Source organism: Puma concolor, chromosome D1 (assembly GCF_028749965.1).
Source record: "Puma concolor isolate L17-30 chromosome D1, mPumCon1.1.hap2, whole genome shotgun sequence".
Classification (NCBI taxonomy): Eukaryota; Metazoa; Chordata; class Mammalia; order Carnivora; family Felidae; genus Puma; species Puma concolor.
In genome coordinates, this window is record NC_141676.1 from 4,294,225 (window position 1) to 4,315,805 (window position 21,581).

Genomic DNA, 21,581 nt, shown 5'->3' on the forward strand with positions numbered 1-21,581 from the left:
AGAGAAGAATTATTTTTCCTACTTCTAGAGGGTTCCATGAAGTGGATAAAAGCCACAGGAACGGGAGCCTGTGGAGAGCTTTGTCAGGAAGGCGGTTTTGTGTCTGGGATTGCCTCATGTGCACATCAGCAGTCAGTCAAACCAAAAAGACGTCAGAAAACGTCCTCCCCAGAACAGCCATGGAATCAGATTTCACGAGAAGGAGACCCACTTTCCAGATACCTAACTGTAATAAGCACTCCCTAAGATTAAATCAGCCGCCTCAAGTTCCGAGGGCATCAGCTTATCTACACGTAGCTTGAGGGCATTCTCTTTCTTAAAGCGATTCCCCAACAGGTTCGGAAGCACCTTGAGAATTTACACTTTATACCACAGAGCTTCACTGCAGGGGCGAGCAATGCATAGCGCTGGAGTTCACACCAGGCTGAGTGGCCGGTTTCAGGACTCTCCAGATGCTTCCGTCGGGGCAGAGAGGCTACCGCCAGGCCGGAGAACTCTGGGGTCAAGGAAGAAGGGCCTGTAGGCACCAAGGCTCACAGTGGGCCAGGTGGGGACCCTGGGTGCACCGGCAAGGCACGAGGGTGGCAGCGAGGGGCTGCTGTCTCTACAAGAAGGCCCCTGCTCAACAGCCCCCCCTGTGGGCTGGCCGCCCCTGCCCCTAACCCCGGGAGGCTGGCTTCCGAAGGGCAGGAGCGTTAAGAATCAACGGAGAAGCCAGCCTAGCGCTGAAAACCCACTCCAGACCTGTCCTGTAAATGTCAATGTGAACCTGACTTAGTAACCGCCCTGACCACAGCAGGACAGCCTACTGGGAGGCCCAAACACGGGGTCGGCAGAGCCACAAGCAGCCTCATCCTGGCCCTGGGAAAAGATGAGGCTTAAAGGCTAAGAAAAAAGAAGCCAAGCGAACATTCAGTGCCGGGTGGGAAGGGGGCTATGTCAACCTCCCCCCGCCCCCCCCGACACCAAAGCAACTCGGTGCCAAGATGGGGTCCTGGCACCATCTGTCCGTCTGAGGAGCTGGTGCCTTGAAAGAGGGGCTTGTGCCGTTAGCTCCCACGTCAGGTACGCGCCTGGTATCCAGTCAAGGTAGCAAAACCACCGGCCGCCTCTCCAAGAACCACTGCTGGGCGAGGGACAGATCCGGGCATGTCACTTTTAGACCCCGTTTTCTCCCCCACAAAGGGCAGAAGCAGCTAATAAATGGAGAGTATTGGGGACAGGAGGGTGGGGTGGCAAGGAATTACTGCAACTGAAACTTTCACTAGAAAAGACCGTAAGGACACACGAAGAGTGTGATTCTCACCCACCGGTCGCTACTACGGGATCTTTTAAGCAACCACACAGCCAGTGCACAGGTCTGCATAACACGTATGTCTGAGGCACTCGCTGAACCATTCGGTTTGTTCAAGTCTGAAAATTCACCCAATTCCGCTTTGTCGTGACCAGGGGTGAAACATTCCCTGGAAACATAATCAGTACAAACCTTCCTCTCACATACCTCAAACTTCCTATTTTTAATGCTTTTGCCTAACTGGTAAGTAACCCCAAATCATATCCTAGTGCATAATCTGCCTCCGGAGGGGACTCATAGGTGGCAACTAGATTAAGCATTTAAAATAAAAACAAAAAGCAAAGCTTTAGGCATGACTCACTTGCTGCAAAGAGGAATCCTGTGAGAAACCCGTTTCTTTAAAGTCAATTTCATCATCACTGGATGAATGAATATGGCAGGTTGTAACCTATATGCATAAAAATGTAAAACACTATTTAACAGAGAAAAGTTTTGGACATTTGCATCAGCATTTTTATGGAAAAATCACATTTAGTTTTTCTCTCAATGTGTAACAACAGCAAAGCACAAAAATAAGTTAACAGTTAAGTTACAAAATCCACCCCAATAATCCAAAAGCCCATTTCACTCAACCAGACGGTCAGGTTGCCCGCCCTTCTGCTGCCCACTTGTGTTCTCGCTCTCGTTCCTAGTATCACCGGAAACCAGGGAAGAGGGGAGTTACTGCATTTGAGGGATTGTAACAATCATCTCCAATTAAATGTTTACAAAGGGCAGGTGGAAGGAACGGCTCAGGTGAAGTATAAAAATAATTCGTATGTGCCAAGCTCAGAGAGCGAAAATACCACGCCCAGGGGTTACTCATGGGCCCCCGGGAAGGTCAGGTTTAGATAGGAGCACTTTTACTTCTCGCGTCCCCTGTCCACTCTGAGAAGAACGTTGTCCGTAAACCCTAGAGTGGACTTTGAACCAGTAGAACACCCTGCTTATAAAAAGACCCCAAATCTTCTGTCCCTTAAAACATAGTCCCTGCCCTCAAGACTTACAACCAACTCAAATTAAACAAAACACGAACATGAACTGCTCACCAATTCACGGTGATTTTTATTCATTCATAAATGACACACGGCATTGAGGGAACGTATTAACAGTTAGAAATGAAAATACACAAGTGACTAAGCACGAGTAACAGGGGCTGCTGTATAGCCAGTAATAAATATGAACAGTCTGTAAAATCCTAAAACCAGCACTGTACTTCTGAGGGTAACCTGCACTGTATTTCCTGAGTTACTCACCCTGTACTCTCCACAGAAGCATAACCGGCAGAGGGCATGGTCATCAGGGGAAGACGTGAGCGGCCGTGACCTGCTAACCCTTGAAACTGTGTCTAAGAGCCTGAACGGAGCTACAGAAAGTGGCCTGGTTTGTTCTGTGATGTTCCAACACTGGACCGAGAAACCCGAAGGAGACTCCCACAGGTCTGCCTGTGGTATGGCTTATGAAACGGAATACATCACCGCTCGAATAAAATCAATCTCTTTTCTCTTCGACCATCTCTGGCAACGATGCTGAGCTAAGCGAATTGCCCGCATTTCCAATTAATCCCCCCGCCCCCTTCTCCCTCAGGTAGAGGTGCGTGTGCACGCTCGGAATCTGAAACTGGCCAGATGAGGTCAAAGGCAGAATCTGTGACCAACGAAGGGAGTGTGCCGGGGTCAATCGTAGCTTCCGCGAGTTAGTGGGAAAGTCGTGCAGATGGGGCCCGAACGCGGGAGGGGGGGAGGCGGGATCCTGCTCGGTCACGGCAGCCGGGGTCACGGGAGGCCCTGCCACTGTGGCGGGTTCAGAGGAGACCCGGGGCTGCTCGGCGGCAAGCCAGTGCGAGAATCCTATTATGTTTTAGGGGGCGCCCCCCATGGTAGGGTGCAGGATTAGAAGACAAGCCAAAGAGCAAGCCAGGTCAACTAGACAAGAGAGAACAAAAAAAGACCTGGCCACCCCTGGCGGGTCTTGTCCGAGTTCAAGCAGGATACAATGTTTCCTCATTCACAGTGTTACCTTTCGCTACAAAATACATCGGTTCATTGACAAAAGGTGAGAAAGAAACCCGTTTCTGTTGAGCAACTACTACGTGCCAGACGTAGTAGTGACCCCTTTTACATATCCTCTGTAACTTGTCTCCTCAAAGCAATTCTGGGAGGTAATTTTTTCTCCAAAAAGAAGTTTTACCAAGTTATTAACAACACGGTGCACGCACACCTTTGTGTTTATGTACGGAAAGATGTGGTGACTCTGATTCTACCCACACCCTAGCTGGCCTCAAATTGTTACCGATAAAATGGGCTACAAAGATGGCTGAACGCACCCCAGCCCCGGCGGGGAGGGGACCTGCTGCCTGGAATCCCACCTAGTCCGTCACATAGCTAGATGCCGCCACCAGAGCCCCTGCCCCGAGCCCCTGGGCACACCCCCTCCGAGGTGTCTTCATCTCAGCAGATGCCACTCGTCACCTCCTTATTCCTCAGCTCAAATCTCGGCCTTCTGGTTTCTTCTCTCTCACACATATCTACTCACTCCACTGTCAAAACATAACCTAAGAGACCGTCGCGCCTCACCAGGCCGATCAGCTCTCTCTGGTGCAAGCTGCCTCCGCCTCTTGCCCCGGTCAACGCCGTACCTGGTGGCTGACGGGTCTCCCTGCCGCCACCTGCCCCACCGCAGTCTGCTCTCAACCCGAGAGCCGTGACGCTCTTTTACAATGTACGTTATGTCACCTTTAGATGCCATACCGAACAGCTTCTCATCTCACTAAGATATAACCAGGGTCCGAGTGGACTAAAGCAGGAGAGCTGGCCTTGGACCTCATGCCCGCTCTCTCCCTCCGGATGCCGTGCCAGCTTCCGCACGAGCTCTGCCCCCCTCATGCCTCTGCACAAAGGTACCTCTCGGAGAGGTGTGCACACCTGCCCCAGACAAACCCCTGGCTCCCTGCCCTGGAGTTTATCCGTTTCCACCCAGGCAGGGATCTTTGCCAGTCAAGTTTACGACAAGAGCCTCAGTGCATGGCACACAGTAGCCGCTCAAATGTTTATTAAATTAACGAATACCAACACATTAGGAGAATGTACGGAGAGCACAGTCGTAACTTTTTAAAAAGTAACAAGTACGAACGAACACTCTGACCAAGCCAGAAGTGTTCTAAATATAGTCTTGACGCTTCAGTGGAAAAAAGCTTTTGAGATGTTGTTCCCTTCTTTCATAGTAAAATTTTAGTTTCGTTAACGTTGCTACAGGAAAAAGCCAAGCGTTTTTGGCGCCTCGGCCGGTCAGCTTGCTAAATGCTTCGGAGGATCATGGGCACGGCTGGCATGTTAACCCAGGTGACATGTGGAAGTCACAGACAAGATCTTCCCCCTTGCTACCCTGGGGCCCTGCTGGGGACCCCCCCCCGCACCCCCATGCCCCGGGGCGGGTGAGACACACAGCGGTTCCGCCCCACGCTGCTGGGCCTCTGGGCCAACACACAGGCACACGTGTGCCTTATTCTGCACAACCTCCCCGAGCGAGCTCATCAGTGGCGGGAAGGACACGCCAATACTTGAGACAACACCTTCTCCCTCACACACAGGAGGCAGAGAACGAAGCAAACACAACCTTCCAGAGTCCGTGTCGACACCTCCTACGTTACCTAACTTTACCAAGACTTTACCAGTTCTTACCAACAGACCCACGGAGAGGTCTCTGGATGTAAGTAACACACCAAATTTCATTCATAACAAAACTCCCAACATAAACACAGAAGCAATCTACGAGTCTACTGTGCATATACTTCGGTGTGATGGGGCCAAAAGATTAAAGTACTTCACAGACCTCGGAGACAGGGTAGTTAGAAAGCCACCCAGGAGCGGGAGGAGCTCGGGGCTGGCACAGCTTTTCCTACAGGAGTGAGCAGGACCTCAGGCCCACAGCCAGCGGCACAGGGAAGCGTTTGGTGCGCTAATCAACGAATCCTCGCTGTGACTAGGAAAATAAGAACAGGCCAGGGCAATACAACAATATTTGAACCCAAGCATTTGGTGTGAACTGCAGATGGGCTGAAGTCCTAGGCAACACCTAAAATGATTCCCAGGGAGACATCTGAGCCATGGTAAAACCAATTAGGTCAAGGCATCAAGACAGCGTCTCTATCGATTTGGGGGAGCGGACAGGGAATAAGCCATCTGTTATTAGTCAACTGCCTATTTTAGGAATGAATGTGTCTGAGATGCCTCTACTTAGACCTTGTACTGCGTTACACGGGGAAGTGAGCACTCTTTCTGCAGGACATTTTCCCAAGGGCAAGACCCACTGTGTTTACCAAGCTGGGTTTATGAAAATGTGCCCTGGAACATGGTACCCAACCCTCCTAGGATATAACCTGAAGCTTTCTGGGCACAAACACGGAGAGCCCAGAGGCCGCAGGAAGTCTCGCTGGTGGCCTAGAATGCACAGGCACCCTTAGGAACCGGGAACCTACGTATCCCTAAAATGACTACAAAGCAAAATTCCCCACTGAAAGGACTTAAAACTGAAGGGAGGTGGTATTTAAGTCCTGGGCACGTGGGATCACGGAACTGAAGAGGTTTTGAGACATCAGCCCGAAAGTTCTCACGGACAACAGACAACAAAATTACAGAGTGGGGCTAAATCAACACGGGATATGAGCAACATCAACAAGGCTCTAGAAGTCTCACCGCTTTTGGCCAAAGAGAACTAAGCTGCTATTAGTGACAGGTGGGCCCAGGATAATCTTCCCTTCCACCCAGGTGTAAAGTCTGGACGTCAGACGTGTCTGACCCAAAAGGGCTGTACGTGAATTCTGCACTGCTTGTATACGCCCCTTCACGTAGACACACAGAACATTTACACGGAGTCACAGCCCAGGTTACTGACAGCACCATGCAAAGCAGCTGAGTGCTGTCTGAACTGCAATGAAGGCTGTCTTTATACAGAACTGCTCACATGAGAAATCTGTTTCAATTACCAAAGACAAAGAACATGTTTTAAAAACCGCTGATAACAGCAAGTTTTACTGGACACTTTTGAAGTCTACAACCCTTTGAAGGAACACCTTTTTTTTTAAATTTTTTTTTTTTTTCACCGTTTTTTTTATTTATTTTTGGGACAGAGAGAGACAGAGCATGAACGGGGGAGGGGCAGAGAGAGAGGGAGACACAGAATCGGAAACAGGCTCCAGGCTCCGAGCCATCAGCCCAGAGCCCGAAGCGGGGCTCGAACTCACGGACCGCGAGATCGTGACCTGGCTGAAGTCGGACGCTTAGCCGACTGCGCCACCCAGGCGCCCCGAAGGAACACCTTTAAAGAAGTCTCCCAAAGTCACAATATTCCTAAACATTCCTTTATAAATAAGAAATATGACAACACCCCTTCAAGGAGACCACACTGCCTGCAACATTAAAAAAGAATCGAGATGGGGCTTCTACTAAATTAAATGGTTCAATTTAACAGTGCCAGAGAACAATCTCACCCTACAATAAAACCTTGATTACCCACAATTTTAAGCAATCTGATTGGGGAAGAAAGCCATCAATCCACCGTAGGTGGTTATGTTCATCAAAAATTACTTAAGTCTTCCTTGATGACTCAGGGCTGTCAAACTGGAGGTCAGTCTCTCTGCTGGGCTATGATGCACTGAGACACTGAGGCCATCGGACATATTTTAATTAAATGGCCTCACACAGCTCCCCTTAGTGATCTCTTAACTTCACAATCTTCCAACTCCTACTGATTCTATCATTATACCCATCCTTAACAAGCCATTACCCAACCAATCTGTGAAGAGTCTGAAAAAAGATAACCAAATTTGTTAGACAATCTACCAAATAGAAGGCAACAGCCCTTTGGGAGAGTAACACAGGACGACCTGGTGGCCGCTCTGTAGCTGCCACTTCTGTTTCCGCTCTGAGCCCTTCTGTTTCTCTGTTTCTAAACTCTGCTGTGAACTGATAAGGCTGTCAGGGACCTGACCGCCTAACAGCCAAGGCGTTAGAGTGTATTAGAAGCAGCTGCTGAATTTCAAACATAGAATTAAATGCCCGACACATCTACTTCTGTGTAGAGTTAAGGCCACCACCTCAATTATCAGCTGGCATGTGCTTACAAAAGGAAATGCTTTCCTTATCTTTAAAACCAAAAGCAATACTTACCTTCAATCTCAATGCATTAAAAAAACAAAGAATACATTCCAAAGTCCAATATAATTTTTAAAAATATTATCAATGCCATTATTCCCTGGCTAATGGTTCTAATGTGTTAGTTCCAAAGTCATCTACAAAATTCTCCCCCGCCCCACAGTGGGAATAATCTAAAAAGAGGGTAAACTCAACTCAGTAATATTAGAAAATATCCAAAGGCTTCCTGAGGCTTCTAACCACCCTGGCTTATCTGAGGCATAAGGCAACACACCCGACAGAGAAGGCGGGCTAGCAGCGGTTCTGTTGAGGCACTGAGGGAAATGGGGGTGGGGGTGGGGAACGTAGAGGTCGGTGGCCTCTCTGTACCCTCTGGTCACCGCAGGCAGGAATTAGGAACTGACGAGACAAGTTGTCAAGAATATGGTGAACACTGACCTCTCTTCCTTGGTAAAGAAACATGAACTTATCCTTGGCCCCAAATTACCGAGACAAATGAAAGATCTTTCTTTCATCTCTTTCTGAGCAAGTGGGCAAAGGCCGAGAGCACTGGAGTCACAGAAACGTGACCCGGTAAAACCTACTAGATCTACCGTGTTCCTCTTGTTAGTTTCTCCCAAGGAGCTTGCGCAGAACGCCTCCCATCGCTCCCTGACTGTATCTGGAAGACCTTTGGAGGGAGAGAAAGAAAGAGGCATGGTCACTCCAGGGGCCTCAAACACAGACGCACAAAACAAACAGGAAACAGGGGGTGCACCACCCGCTCGGCTCATCGAAGGCAGATGTGCCCCATCATCTGAGCACCCGCCTCTTGGAGAAACAGAGTTATAAGGCCTTGTGGCCTGGACGTCAGTAATTTCAGGAACCAGAGCCACCCCCTCCAAAAGGTCTCTGCTTGATGCCAAGGGTGCTACGCAGCTCTGTGAATTTAACAAGTTTTAAAAACGGTAAACACTGAATCTGGAAAGCGTGTGCCCAGCGCACTTCAGAGAGAACAGTGGGTCTTTTAAGGCAGGAGGAAAAATTGTGTTTCCACGTCGTTCAAGTTTAGGAAATGCTGTAGCACAAGCTCCCGCACACCCGTCAGATGCGGTGATGGCTCCTGGAGCCTGGTTCGGCTGCTCAAATTATTCCAACACAGTGTTTCCTAAATGCTTGTGCCCACAGGCCACCACGGCAACACAGACACAGCAGTGAGACTCCACCTTCTAGAGGAATTTTAAAGAAAAGGGCACACAGATACTTCTTCCGAGAAAAGGGAACTACAGCTATAATCTTGGAACCCTGACTAGAGCTGTCGTCTGACACTTCCGGTTCCAACAGATGTGTGTGTGCCCCTCGCATACCCCGTGGTGAGCAGCTCCGGGAAAACAAAGACTGAGCCACAGGACGTAATCACGCCCATGGCCACCTCTCCAGGTGAGCACACAACCTGGGACGGCCCCGCTTGGACCTGTCTCGGGGAGCAAAGTTACAGGGGGGCAAAGCCCCAACTGATCCCACGGCCTAGAACAGCTGTTTCAGTGCACGTTCGACAGGGAACAGCCTCTTGAACACAGACATTCTTAAAAGACAAACCGGATAGACTGGGAAACAATTTCTAGTGTTCAGCAAGTTGAGTTTGGATGAATTCAGAACTACAGGGGTTGGAGATTCTCACACTCCTGGAGTTAAGTCGCAGGAGCAGTCCACGCCCCGGAGGCCACAGAGCTCCTGGGCCCTCGGTGTAGAGGGGACGGACTCTTGGCCTGGGCGCCAGTGTAAAAGGCACCTGCAGCTTCTTGCCAGTAACCTCGCCTGGTAAATTTCAATGCTGGTACAGAGAGCATCTTTTAGAGTCCGCCAGCCCTCCTCTTAGGAAGAGAGACGGAAAACATGTGGATAAATGCTGTAATACCCCAGCTGAAGGAACTCAATCCACAGGCTATATACACAGGGGCCTTCAAAAGTAAATAAAAAGAGCGATCCCAGCTCGTGACATAGCGGCTGGCGATGGGACGCCAGACTTGGTGGGTATGGTGAGCAGGCTCCCTGAGAGCGAGAGTGGGTGCCTTGGCCGGGCTGCCAGTACTCACTCAAAGGACTGCAGAAATAAGGAGAGACACGGAGCAAGGAACTACACTCCTCAAACAACTTCACTCAGATCTCCAGATAATTCGCGCAATATAAGGGAACTCCACAGACTGCCATTAAAAACGTTACGAAAGTTTCCACTCAATTTACCCTTAAATCCTTCCTCCAATCCAACAAAAGTGTAATTAAAATTCCAAAAGCCACTTACCTTTGATAAGCTGCTGTACTAATGCACTGTTGGGGCCCTTGTCAGTGCTGTGCACGATACAGTTAGCTATCCTTGTCAGGTGTCCCATGTAGCCGTGCCGTCTGCCTCCCTCGGCCCTGGCAAGGGGGAGAGGACAAATCCTCAGACTCCCGACCGGAGGGAGTCGTGAGACAGCCTGGTAAGCACAGCGGGTTGGAGTGATCATTCTAAAAACGGAGGCCCTGAAGCTGGGGATGGACGGTCACCAGGTCAGGCCAGGGTGGGGAGGGGCAGAGGCGGTCCGCTCAAGGATCACACGGTGGCCACACTCATCAAGGTCCGTTCAATATACAAACCAATCATTAACCTTCGATCATCTTAAAAAAAAAAAAAAAAGCCCAAACATTCACTGACACCTCATATTTCTGTGACTTGGCTTTGGATCTTTCTGTGAACAGACTTTAAAAAGGCTGAAAGCACCTAAGGTGACAATCCTGCTGCTTCGTTTTCTGAGACATCACGTCTCCACTGCGTGTCTAACAGACATAATCGTCTACCAATGGCACTTCTCGGGTTAAAAGAGCAGCCGATCTTAAGGATCCGGCCGAGGCGAGGGGCGCTCGGCTGGTCTCGGGCCCACACGGCACCTGGAACCCGGGTACAGAAACCATCCCCGTTGCTCTCCCCCGTTTAGGGCCTACCCTTCCTAACCAGGACCCACCGTTACCAAATCCGTCCATGTAGATACACTTCTCACATCGCTGTGATTCTCTGCCTGTTTACAAAGGGTCAGGACTTAGATTTTTGCTTACAGGGAGAATCTTTCAGGGGCCACTAAAAAAGCCATACTGCGCTTGAAGGCTTTTCTGAGAAAGAGGGTATCTGCTAAGAATCTTAAAGGGTCTGGAAACAGCTAAGGGTCAGAAGACAGAGTTGATCTCAAGTGAGTTGTTAAGAGCCTCTCCTGGCTTCACAGTAAGATCCCGAGACCCCGGTGTTCCTCACAGGCAGCTTCCCGGTCAGACCCCGTGCGGTGCTCCCACGAGCTCCCGAGGGAGCTCAAACGCCCACCCGCCGGGGTTTTGCTCCAAGGCTCCTGATGTTCTTTCGGCTTCTGGGGCAAGGAAACGTTAGGAAAGCTCGTTCCGGAACCCCCAAGGTGGGGGGACTGTAACAGTCAAGCCTCTGAAGGATGGAGCTTAGGGGAAACAGCATACCCGACACCTTTGCACTGGCGATGAAGAGGCTGAGAACAAGGGAGGTTGGGGAGGGCACTAAGCTGCTAACGTGGGGCCAAACACAGACCCAGAGAGGCTGATCTGGCCAGACACAGCACCCCCACAGGAGCTCCTGGAGTGGAAGACTGGACCCGAGGCCCACCGAGACGAGCCTCGGACGAAATGCAGGTTTTCCAGAGTCCAGTCACAGCTCTATCAGTGCCAGTGAGCACTTCCGGAAACACCAAGCCCGACAAAATAAAGCTGACCCCTCCCTTTAGTTCCTAGCTCTCCCACAGGCCGCAAGAGGAGTCTGAGCAGAGACACAGAGCAAGAACCCTCCCGGCACGGGCTCAAGCACGAAGGCGCACGGGACGGCCTTCTGGGCTGATGGAAACGCTCCGTGCCTCGAGCACAGCGCTCCCGCCACCGCACGTGTTCGTCAGAGCTCCCAGAAATGCACGCCCAGAAAGGATGGAGTCCCACCTTACAAGAATTATACCTCAATGCACCTGACTTAAAAGCAAACGCAAGAAGTGGGCCCTGAGAGGGTCTTCCACGCACGCCCTGCGACCGGCCTCCTGTGAGATGGCGCCAAAGCCCCCAGGGCCCGAGGGAGGAAGCGGGGTGTGCGGCAAAGCGCCTGACGCGTGTCAGCCACCACTTCAGGTAATCGTGCCCGTCAGCTGACGGAGATTTTCTGAACACAAAACGCTAGGGCAGTCGCCGTCCCCTCTTCAGTCAGGAAGTGCCCTTCTCCGTGGCGAGAACACAGGGTGACCTGAACTTGAAGCATCATCGGGGAGGCCTTGACTTGAGGACTCTTTTTCTTTCCTACTGTCAGTGGAACAGCTATTCAAAAAGGTCCTGGAAGTTTCAAAGGCAGCTAACCCCTGGGTACCCCTCAAGAGAGCTAGAAAGACAGGGGGGATCTAAAAATAAATGGCTACAATGAAATAATCTGGAGAGAGCCATTTGTAACTGGAAGCTGGTCTGTACCTCGTAGTTACTCTCACTGTTCTCTCAGGCAAGGGAGGGTGTTTTCTTCAAGTTAAAAATCAGACAGAATTCCTCTCAGAAAACGGCTTACTTACTGTTTCTTCTCATTCATTTCCCAGGCATCAAGTATTCGTTCTATTAACTGACATTTTTGAAAAAGCTGAATAAAAAGGAATATTCCAGTTAACATTTATGTAAATAATGTCAAAGCATCAAAGTTCTAAAGTGAAACAGAACCCTACTCAAATAGAACAGTGACATGTTATCACCCAGCAAGCCGTGAATTACCGGCTAACTCATCTGCAACGTGGTAACAGATTCACGCAAGGCCCTCAGACAAACGCTACGGGGATCGAGACGGGAGCCAGGCCTCCAGCACTGTAGCTGCTGGGGAACAGCGACACTGCGGGTGCCGCTCCACTGAGTAGCTGACCTAAAGCAAAGCCAGCTTTCATGAGCCATGAAAACTGGCTAATAAATTCAAAAGAATAAGGCAGATTACACCCTGGCAAAAATCTCTCAGAATCCGCAGCAATCCCTGTGCTTTTGAAGCCCGGGCCACACTCGCTTCCGCACCCGCTGCCATTGCTGTCGGGATGTGCGATGCAGTTGCACCCAAGGGCATGGTCTTTCCCTTCGACTTGGTTGAGCCAGCTTCTCCCAAGTCCCCGGTTTGCGAGTAACCCAGCGTGAGCTAGAAAACTTCGTACAACCACAGAACTTCAGAGCAAGAAGAAATCTGAAGACCGACTTAGTAAAATCACCTCGTAGTTAACAAAAGGAAACAGGGCCACAGGAACGTTTCGCTCGTTACTGCACGCAGCCCACTCCTGCCAACCTTCACTCATGTATTTAGCCTACAAATTAAAACTGGCAAGCCGGGGCGCCTGTGTGGCTCAGTCCGTCGACTCCTGCTTTTGGCTCAGGTCGTGATCTCACGGTTCAAGAGTTTGAGCCCCGAGTCGGGCTCGGCGTTGGCAGCATAGAGCCTGCTTGGGATTCTCTCCCTCCCCATTCTCTCTGCTGCTTCCCTGGTTGCACACTCTCTCAAAACAAGTAAGCACACTTAAAAAATCTAAAACTGGTAAGCCAAACAACTGGTCAAACGCTTTCTGCAGACTTTAAAACAAGAGAGTTAACTATCTGGACTCTGAAATTACCTCCCTGCCCTTCGACTAATTCACTTCACACTTATCAGGAGCAGCAGAAAAGAGACACCAGTAAGCTTACGTGTTTCAGTAACAAATTGTCACCGGCGGAGTCTTGATCGGTAATGGTGTTATTTTCTGTATTTTCAAAAGGACTTGCGAGAATCAGTGCGATACAAATTTCCACTTGAGTATGTAAAAAGTTATTCCATGTATATTTGAAGAACATGTCCTACAAAAAAGAAAAAGCAATGCTTGCTTTTATTCGGTTGCCTCAATGTTGAAAGCCACTACTCTAATACACTTCCCAAAGAGTGACTTAATAAAATGGAAATGATATGTTCTTAGTTCAACAGGACTACTTAAAAGGAAAACAAGTTTACTTTAAAGGGCTTGAAATGCCACTACGTACACTGAAGAGCATGATACCTGCTCATTCAACATGCCAGCAATTGCATGGAATCTAGTAGAAAACAACAAGGAACATAGGAAAACAACAGTAAGCTTCTGAAAGAGAAGATCTTTTTACATTTTCAAGGTAACTAATACAGGCATTAAGTTCAGTAAGCGTCCGATAACTTTTAAAGAAATGTTTAAGAATTTTATTTTGAGTCAACAAACCTGTACTGATGGCTTTTGTGCAGGGCACAGTGCTAGAGGCCATACAGGAGACAGGGACAGACAAAAAGATGGTCTCCAATCTCAGGGTGCTCACACCTTAACAAAGAATAAGCACTCAGGCATTTGAAACTCATGGAACTATTAGCGAATGGAGTAAAACAAGAGAGGTCTGGGAAGCAGTGACGTGTGGACCTCCAGAAAGCACATGGGTTTCCCAGATTGCTCGAAAAGCTGATAGTATCACAAAAAGGAAAGACAATTCCTACAAACACAAAATCCATCACGTATACATATATTCAGGACATGCTTTGAGTCTGGTTACCTCAACTCAAAACCAGGTAACGATTCATGACCCATTTAGGAGTTTTATCAAATTTGCTGTCCTTCAAAAGTAGTTGGGTACTTACTATCAGTAAGATCAGAGGCCAGTGACTGACGACTTCAGGGATAGGAGTAGAAACTTATGTTGCTATAATTTTATACACCAGCCAGAGGGTAGGGCAAAAACTGTCCCCAGACAGCAATGGTTGTTATTTCACCAAAGAGACTGTAGTTCTGTAACGTTTTATCCACTCCAACATGTTCCTGCTCTCTATTCCTACACTGTCGTCATTTTACCCAAAGCTGAAACGCAGCTAAAAATATCTTAGTGACATCAGGTGGCGTTAACAGTGTGGCTGATAAAGCCCACGTCAGTTTGAAACTGGATGTGAATTCAAATCTTGGTTCCACCACTTATTAGCCATAGAATGTGTCCCGTCTCTGGGCAAGATGTGAAAAGCAGACCCTCTCTCTCGCACAGGCATTTATACCCAGCATCACATGAGAAATGGAAGGAAGTGCAAAGAGTGTGCAAAAAGCCCAAACTTCCCCTTGTGTACGGCAAGGCCAGATGGCTCATGAAACCCGCGAAGTGTTAACCCCGTGCCTTCTATGCCCTGGGGTGGCAGGGGCACCAGAGCTGGGCCTGGAGATTCTAAGCACAAACCTTGGAACTGGGGAACCTGAGGGTCAAGGGAGTCCAGATGATTCCTGGGCTCTCCCTTTCCCCTTCCACCAACCACAGACTATAGTTGTATCAGGGAAGAATCTGGACTCAACTTAAAAGACCACATATCTGTCAGGGGAGAGAAGATAAACACTTGTCCCTTTGCTAATTACAAACGGAACACGGTGCTGTAACCAGCAGTCATTTCTAGCTAACAGCTCCCCCGAGGGACAGGACTGCTCAACCACCTGTGCCAGACTGAGATTCTGGAGGGAAAGTGGGTCTTAATCATCTATGAAATCTCTAATATACTTCTTTACATGCAGCAATAATAAATACTGAAAACTTAAAAAAAACTGACGATAAACTCAAGGCAAAAACTACATAAAAGACCATTTGTGCTCAGAACCAGGAAGTCACTGACAGACTGTAAATGCGTGAGGTTTTTCACTTGTGCGAGTTGTAGGTCTACGAAACATCAAGGGCAAATTAAATGACCTTTTGGGGGAAATCTTACCAATATGACCCCGACGCTATTCAGCTCCATAAGGTCCCCATTGATACTGCTGGTATTTGTCTGCAGGAGGCTGGATATCAACCTGATCACATTCAGTCGGGTGTTGCCCACGGGAGGGTCCAGCACACCCCACGTAGTTTTCATCACGCTTTTCTGAGGACGAAAAAGCTTTCCGATTAAATCCAGCTCAGTAAACAAGCAAAAGGGTGGAGGGTACGGGCGAATATGCACGCCACGTAAACTCCCCCTGCAAGCACTGGGGCCTGAATCCTCCATCTGACGGAAAACCCAGAGCCGCTTTTGCCATCTTGAAGATACGATGAAATAACCAAGAGGGGGGAAAAATCGAGTCATTTCCCTGGAGTGTACACTTTTTAAGAAACTGAGTATCCCCCTGCTTCGACAACGCAAAGTGCCGCAGGAAGACCGCAGAACGCTACACTCAGGGGGAAAAAGGTGAGACATTCCAAACCTGGCCGGAAATCTCGAAACTAAGACATGTGACAGGTGGTTTTGGAACACAGTCCCCAATCTTTGCAAAATCCGAGAACGAGGCAAGCTCAAAAGCTGTCCCTGGGTCACAACCTTGAAAGAGGATCAACTTCGAACCTGTACCTGCCCATAAAAGGGAGTCTCTACACTTTGAATCACAAGAGACAGACACAGGACACTTGGGACTTTCACGAATCCCCCAGGAAAGGGTGGCGAATCCTCAGCCGGCGGTGAGGCCGCCCTTTCCCCACGTCCCGCGCCGCGCCTCACACCCCCCTGCTCCTCTCAAGGCTGCGGGGAACTAGAAGCTTCAGCCTCTTCCTCCAGCTGAGGTAGCTCTAAGTAACGACACGTTAAAACCTTCAAGGGTCTAACTCACGCCGCATCCTCTAGTAAAACCACGTACAAACTGACCCCCCAAACTCCTAGCAGTGACAGAGCGGAAGTCCAAACGGGAGACCGCCTTGCTTCTGCACCAGGGCCAAGAAGCAGAGTGTGAGAGTCCACATGACACGCTGCCTTCCTGTCCATGCAGAGAGGAGACAGGCAGGCCAGCAAAGACGCGGGTGGGGAACTTCCTCATACGTCCTCCTTCCCCCACCGCCCATTCCCACCTGGAATATTCTCTCTGCTTCTCCTACTAAATCAATCCCTTCTTTTTCTTTCCTGACTCTGTTTCTTCCCTACGTGTGCCACGAGGGACGCTGCTGGCCGGAATGGTTAAACAGGGGCACAGGCGCTTTCCCCGAGGGTGAGCGCCGAGCACTCTGGCCCGCTCCCAGCGCTGGCCGGACGCGTAAGACACAACACGGGCAGGGACCCTGCCTGCTAAGTGGTGGCGTCAGCCATCTGAAGAGACCGTCTGGAAGCTGAACTGGACTCCCTGCGTCGTGGACGTAAACAATCGTGTTCCCCTCCACAAAACGCCGAAATACACAGAAAGCACCTAATGCAGAAGGGAGAAAGTAGCGCCTTCGGATTCCCAGGGCCTGGCACGGCAGATGCCACAAGACACGCGTGACGGCTAGGCCGCCGGGTGCGGTGACACAGGGCAGAAGGAAAAAGGAAAGCGGCAGCGCTGGGGTGGGCAGGGGGCCTCCCGGACCGGCCTCTCCCACAGAGATTCCCAAAGGAAGAGCCTCTTACCCTCACCTAGTTCTCTGCTGCGGGAGAACAGCACTCGTGGCCCACAGACGGCTCTCCTCTACCGGGCCTCGGGGTGTGGGACTCGTGCTCTCAGCGGACCGCCTGAGTGAAGTCCCTGCTGGCTTAGCACGCGGAGGCCCCCAGCGGAAAAACGAGCGGAGCCACGCTGCGCCGAGCACTCCTCAAATAAGACATCCACCCATCAGACTGATACGCCACTCCAGCTCGGGTTAAGGCGACTCAGCCTCAAAGATGAGTTCCTAAAAGATGAACTCAACCTCAAAGCTGGGAAAATGACAGGCCACAAGGACTGTCTGATTGGCAAAAAAGCCCCCAGAATTTATAGAAAAAAAGCACAAAAAGCTGCGTATCCTAAGTAGATAAATACTCTGCTTCATTTCAATTCTACCCCATCCACCAGTGTAGACACTACATATATATAGACAAAAGCTGTAACTCGCTTAAAACTAAAACCTCGCTTAACAGCAGTACAGACCATCGGAAGGGCTAGCTTGTGTGTGCTGTTCACAGCCGGTTCCATTTCCCACAAGGTTCACGTGCTTTCTAAGCACTATTTAAACCAAGTCACTGACCCGGCCAGCCGTGATGAAGATAGCTGCCCTACCTTGGGTGGCTCAAGCAGGAGTTCATGAAAAGATCCAAGTCTTCCTCGGATAGCTTCTAGAACACTCTTGTTGACCGAACAAGCTGAATGACTCATGCCTGGTGGGCAGATCTCTATATGGCCTTCAAATCTTGAAACAAAGCAAGGTAATTTTGTTACAATTTCAAAACAAATCAATTAAGGTGCTCCCTATCAGTATGTAGGTAGATACAGAATAGCTATACAAATATGATTATCTCAACATTTCTGGAAGGATGGGAAGAAGGTGTAATAAAACCTCTCCGGGGACAGCAACATGATCGGAAATCCAATGGCCTACAGTTGTCAGGAGACAAACCACATGCGATTTCCTCCCATTCCCCCACACCTTCCAGCTCCGTATACCTATAATCCTAATAGCAGGTCTCTACCAGGAAATCTGGGAAACAAAAGGAGATCAGGTCCCTGAATTATAGGCCATACCATACCGTGTGCCATTTTGGGATACTGCTAATCACCAGGCCTGCGTCGGTCCCATTAGTTTTTCTTAGGTAGCCAACACTGTTTCCGACTTACAAAGCCTAAGTTACTCGTGTACGTGAAGCTCAAACTACACTCATTACAGGAGAGGCTAACCAACGAGTAGAATGAGCCATCGGAATCTCAATCGGTGTTAGTGAGCACATGGGAAAAGGGGTCCCCAAGGACATCAGGAGGGGAAGGGCCTAAAAACGTGGGCATGAATTTCAAATGACAGGACAGACCTGGAAGTGGTGTGTCAGTAGTGTGACGTCAGCTGGACATCAGTGCAAACTGGTGGTTGACCACGCAGCTGCCGAGCCCCAGCCCTGGTTTTTCACTCCACGGTTGTGCGTGCTACTGTGGACACTGGGAGCCTCTGCAGTGTCTCCCCCGGGCCTGCCGTGAGGGTCGCGCTCGCGCAGAGGACCGAGGATGCCGCCTGGCGCACAGCTAGCACCCGGAGAGCAGCCTCGCTGTCATCTGAAAGCCTTCCACACACGTACGCGCTTTCTAACTCAGAGCTGCTGTAACGGCATTTAGCCATTTTCCAGTCTGAGGACACTTTGGGTGGTTTACGGTTTTGTGTGATTATGAATAAAGGTGACGCAAACCCTCACAATTTTGTGTCGCACAGTTTTCATTTTACTTGGGTAAACATCTAAGACATTGCTGGATGGTACAACAAATGTCTGTTTAACTCTGGAAAAACTGCCAAACGTTTTCAGAAACCGGTCGTCTGACTTTGCATTCCCAAGAGTAATGTGTGAGCCCTCCAGGTGGCTCTCCACTGTCACAAGCATGGAGTACTGTCTATTTTGTGGTCTGGCTTAGCTGTGTAGGAGGCTGAAAGGTGGCCTCCCAAAAGATAGGTCTACACCCTATTCCCCAGGGCCTGTGAATGTTACCTTATTTGAATGTAATCAATTAAGGATCCTGAGAGGAGATTAGATTATCCGGATAGCCCCTAAATGACATTCCGGGTGTCCTTATAAAGGACACAATGGGGCACCTGGGTGGCTCGGTCAGTTGGGCATCCGACTTCGGCTCAGGTCATGATCTCACGGCTTATGAGTTCGGGCCCCGCGTCGGACTCTGGGCTGACGGCTCGGAGCCTGGAGCCTGCTTCGAGATCTGTCTCCCTCTCTCTCTGCCCCTCCCCTGCTCACGTCCTGTCTCTGTCTCTCAAAAAAAATAAACAAATGTTTAAACAAAAAATTTTTTAAAGAGACACAATGGCACACAGAGAAGGGGATGTGAAGCTGAAGGAGGCAGGTGACCACAAGCCCAAAGATGCCAACAGCCACTGGAAGGTGGAAGAGGCTAAAGAGGAGTCTCGGCTAGTGTCCCTGGATGCAGTGCGGCACTGCTGACACCCTGAACTTGGGCTTCCAGCATTCATTGGGACGCAGTGGTGTCTGCTGTTTTAAGCCCGTTTGTGGCTTTGTTACAACAGTTTGTTACCGCAGACACAGGAAACAAGTACAATTTGTTCAAAAGGTACGTAATGGTATTTCAATGTGGTTTTAACTTGAATTTCAGTACTGACAAATGATGGGCATTTTTATATTTATTTGCTACACAAATATATTTTATTCATTAAGTGTCTGCTCAAATCTTTTGATCTTAAGAAACTGGACTGTTTTTCTTATTACTGAAGTTTTGAATATTCGTTATATAGCTGGATATAGTTCTTGCTCAGGCACATGATTTGTAAATATTCTTTGACAGTGTGTGGCCTGTCTTTTTATTTCCTAAGTAGGCTCTACACCCAGCATGGAGCCCGACACGGGGCTCCAACTCACAACCCTGAGGTCGCTTGTTGATTTCTACAAACGCTGCTGCTTGGATTTTGATTGGAACTACATGGGCACTTCAGATCAGATCAGTCTGGGGAGAGCTGACATCTCAACAATACTGAGTTTTCTAATCCATGAACACAGTATCTCTTTCCATTTAGATTGTCTTTGATTTCATCAATATGGAATGGTTTTCAGCATTAAATCCTACACACACTTTATAAACAGGTATACATTTAAGTACTTTCTTTTTTCTATGTAAATATTTCATAAAAATTCCAAATTCCAGTTGTTTGTTGCCATGAGAAAGAAATCCAACTAATTTTTGAATACTGACCTGATGATGTCTTGCAATTATACTAAATTTATTTGTTAGTCCTCGGAGGGGTAGTTTCGGGGTTTGTTTGTTTTGTTGTTTTTGTTTTTTCTTGTATTCTTTCGTATTCTCTGTGAAGACAGTCCTGGCATCTGCACACTGATTCAGTTTATACCTTCCTTTCCAATCTGGATGCCATTTCTTTCTTTCCTGCCTTACTACACTGGCTGGGACTCAGGAGGCTGAATACGACTGGTAATGAATATCCTTGCCACGTTCCTTGATGTCAGGGGCTTATCATTTCAGTCTCTGACCATTAAGAATGGTATCGGCTACAGATTTTGTTTCAAGGGGGCCTTATCAGTTTCCAAGGTCCTTTCTATTACTAATTTATTGAGAGGTTTTTATCATAAAGGAATTTATTGAGATGACTACATGGTTTTTCTTCTTTTATCTGTTAGTATCACTGATTTTCTATTAAGACTTTATTCTCACAGGTTTAAGTTCACAGAAAGTGGAGGGGAAAGTACAGGACGGTCCACGTGCCCTGTACCCCCTTATGTGCAAGCCCCCCCCATTATCAGCATCCCTACTCCCAGAGTGGTATATCCACTTCGATCAATGAACCTACACTGACACAACATGATCACCACAGGTCTCGAGTTTACCATCACAGTTCGTTCTTGGTGTTGTGCATTCCAGGGATTTACATAAATACATAATGACACATATCCGTCATGATGGCATCACACTATTTTCACTGCCCCGAGAGTCCCCTGCGCTCTACCCACCCATCCGTCTCTCCACCGCCAACCCCTGACCTGTTGTCTCCACAGCTCTGCCTTTTCCCGAATGTCATACGGCTGGAATCATACAGTATGTAGACTTTGCCTTGGCTCCCTTCACTTAGTAACATTTAAGGTTCTTTCATGTCTTTTCGAGGCTTGACAGCTCATTCTTTTTAGCACTGGGTAATATCTGTTTGATTATACCGCCGTTTATTTATCCGCTCGTCTACTGACGGACATCTTGGTTGCTTCCAAGTTTTGACAAGTGTGGATAAAACTGCCATAAACATCCGTGTGCAGGTCTGTGTGTGAACATCAGTGTTCAACTCCTTTGGGTAAATACCATAATTGCTGGATTATATTTAGTTTCGTAAGAAACTGTCAAACTGTCTTCTGCAGTGGCTGTATCATTTTGTGTTCCCACCAGCCACAAATAAGAGTTCCTATCGCTCTACCATTTTGTCTGCATTTGGTCATTATCACCGATTATATATATATATGTATGTATGTATGTATGTATGTGTGTGTATACACACACACACACACACACACACACACACACACACACATTTTGCGAGAGAGAGTGCATGAACGGAGGGGAGGGAAGGAGAATATAGTATCTCAAGCAGGCTTCACATTCAGCACAGAGTACAATGTGGGGCTCAATCCCATGACCCTGGGA

The 21,581-nt window shown here is 48.8% G+C and overlaps 1 protein-coding gene and 1 long non-coding RNA gene across 32 annotated transcripts in view; both read right to left on the reverse strand.

Moving 5' to 3' along the window:
- The window catches only part of PPP6R3 (protein phosphatase 6 regulatory subunit 3), a 137,955-nt gene that overhangs the window by 24,596 nt on the left and 91,778 nt on the right, over positions 1 to 21,581 (reverse strand). For 18 of the 31 annotated variants that reach the window (XM_086676697.1, XM_086676695.1, XM_086676692.1 and 15 more), the window contains 7 exons: positions 17,499 to 17,628; positions 15,236 to 15,388; positions 13,192 to 13,341; positions 12,057 to 12,121; positions 9,767 to 9,882; positions 8,070 to 8,155; positions 1,656 to 1,742 (listed from right to left, as the gene is read on the reverse strand). In XM_086676697.1, the coding sequence (XP_086532823.1) occupies positions 1,656 to 1,742; positions 8,070 to 8,155; positions 9,767 to 9,882; positions 12,057 to 12,121; positions 13,192 to 13,341; positions 15,236 to 15,388; positions 17,499 to 17,628 (787 nt within the window). The remainder of the gene's footprint in view (positions 1 to 1,655; positions 1,743 to 8,069; positions 8,156 to 9,766; positions 9,883 to 12,056; positions 12,122 to 13,191; positions 13,342 to 15,235; positions 15,389 to 17,498; positions 17,629 to 21,581) is intronic. The other 13 variants (XM_086676703.1, XM_086676702.1, XM_086676701.1 and 10 more) reach the window with 3 other exon arrangements.
- Positions 2,376 to 8,063, reverse strand: LOC147576333 (uncharacterized). Its single transcript, XR_015240677.1, has 2 exons — positions 6,650 to 8,063; positions 2,376 to 6,404 (listed from the first exon to the last, which is right to left on the reverse strand). It is a non-coding gene; the product is annotated as an uncharacterized LOC147576333 (long non-coding RNA).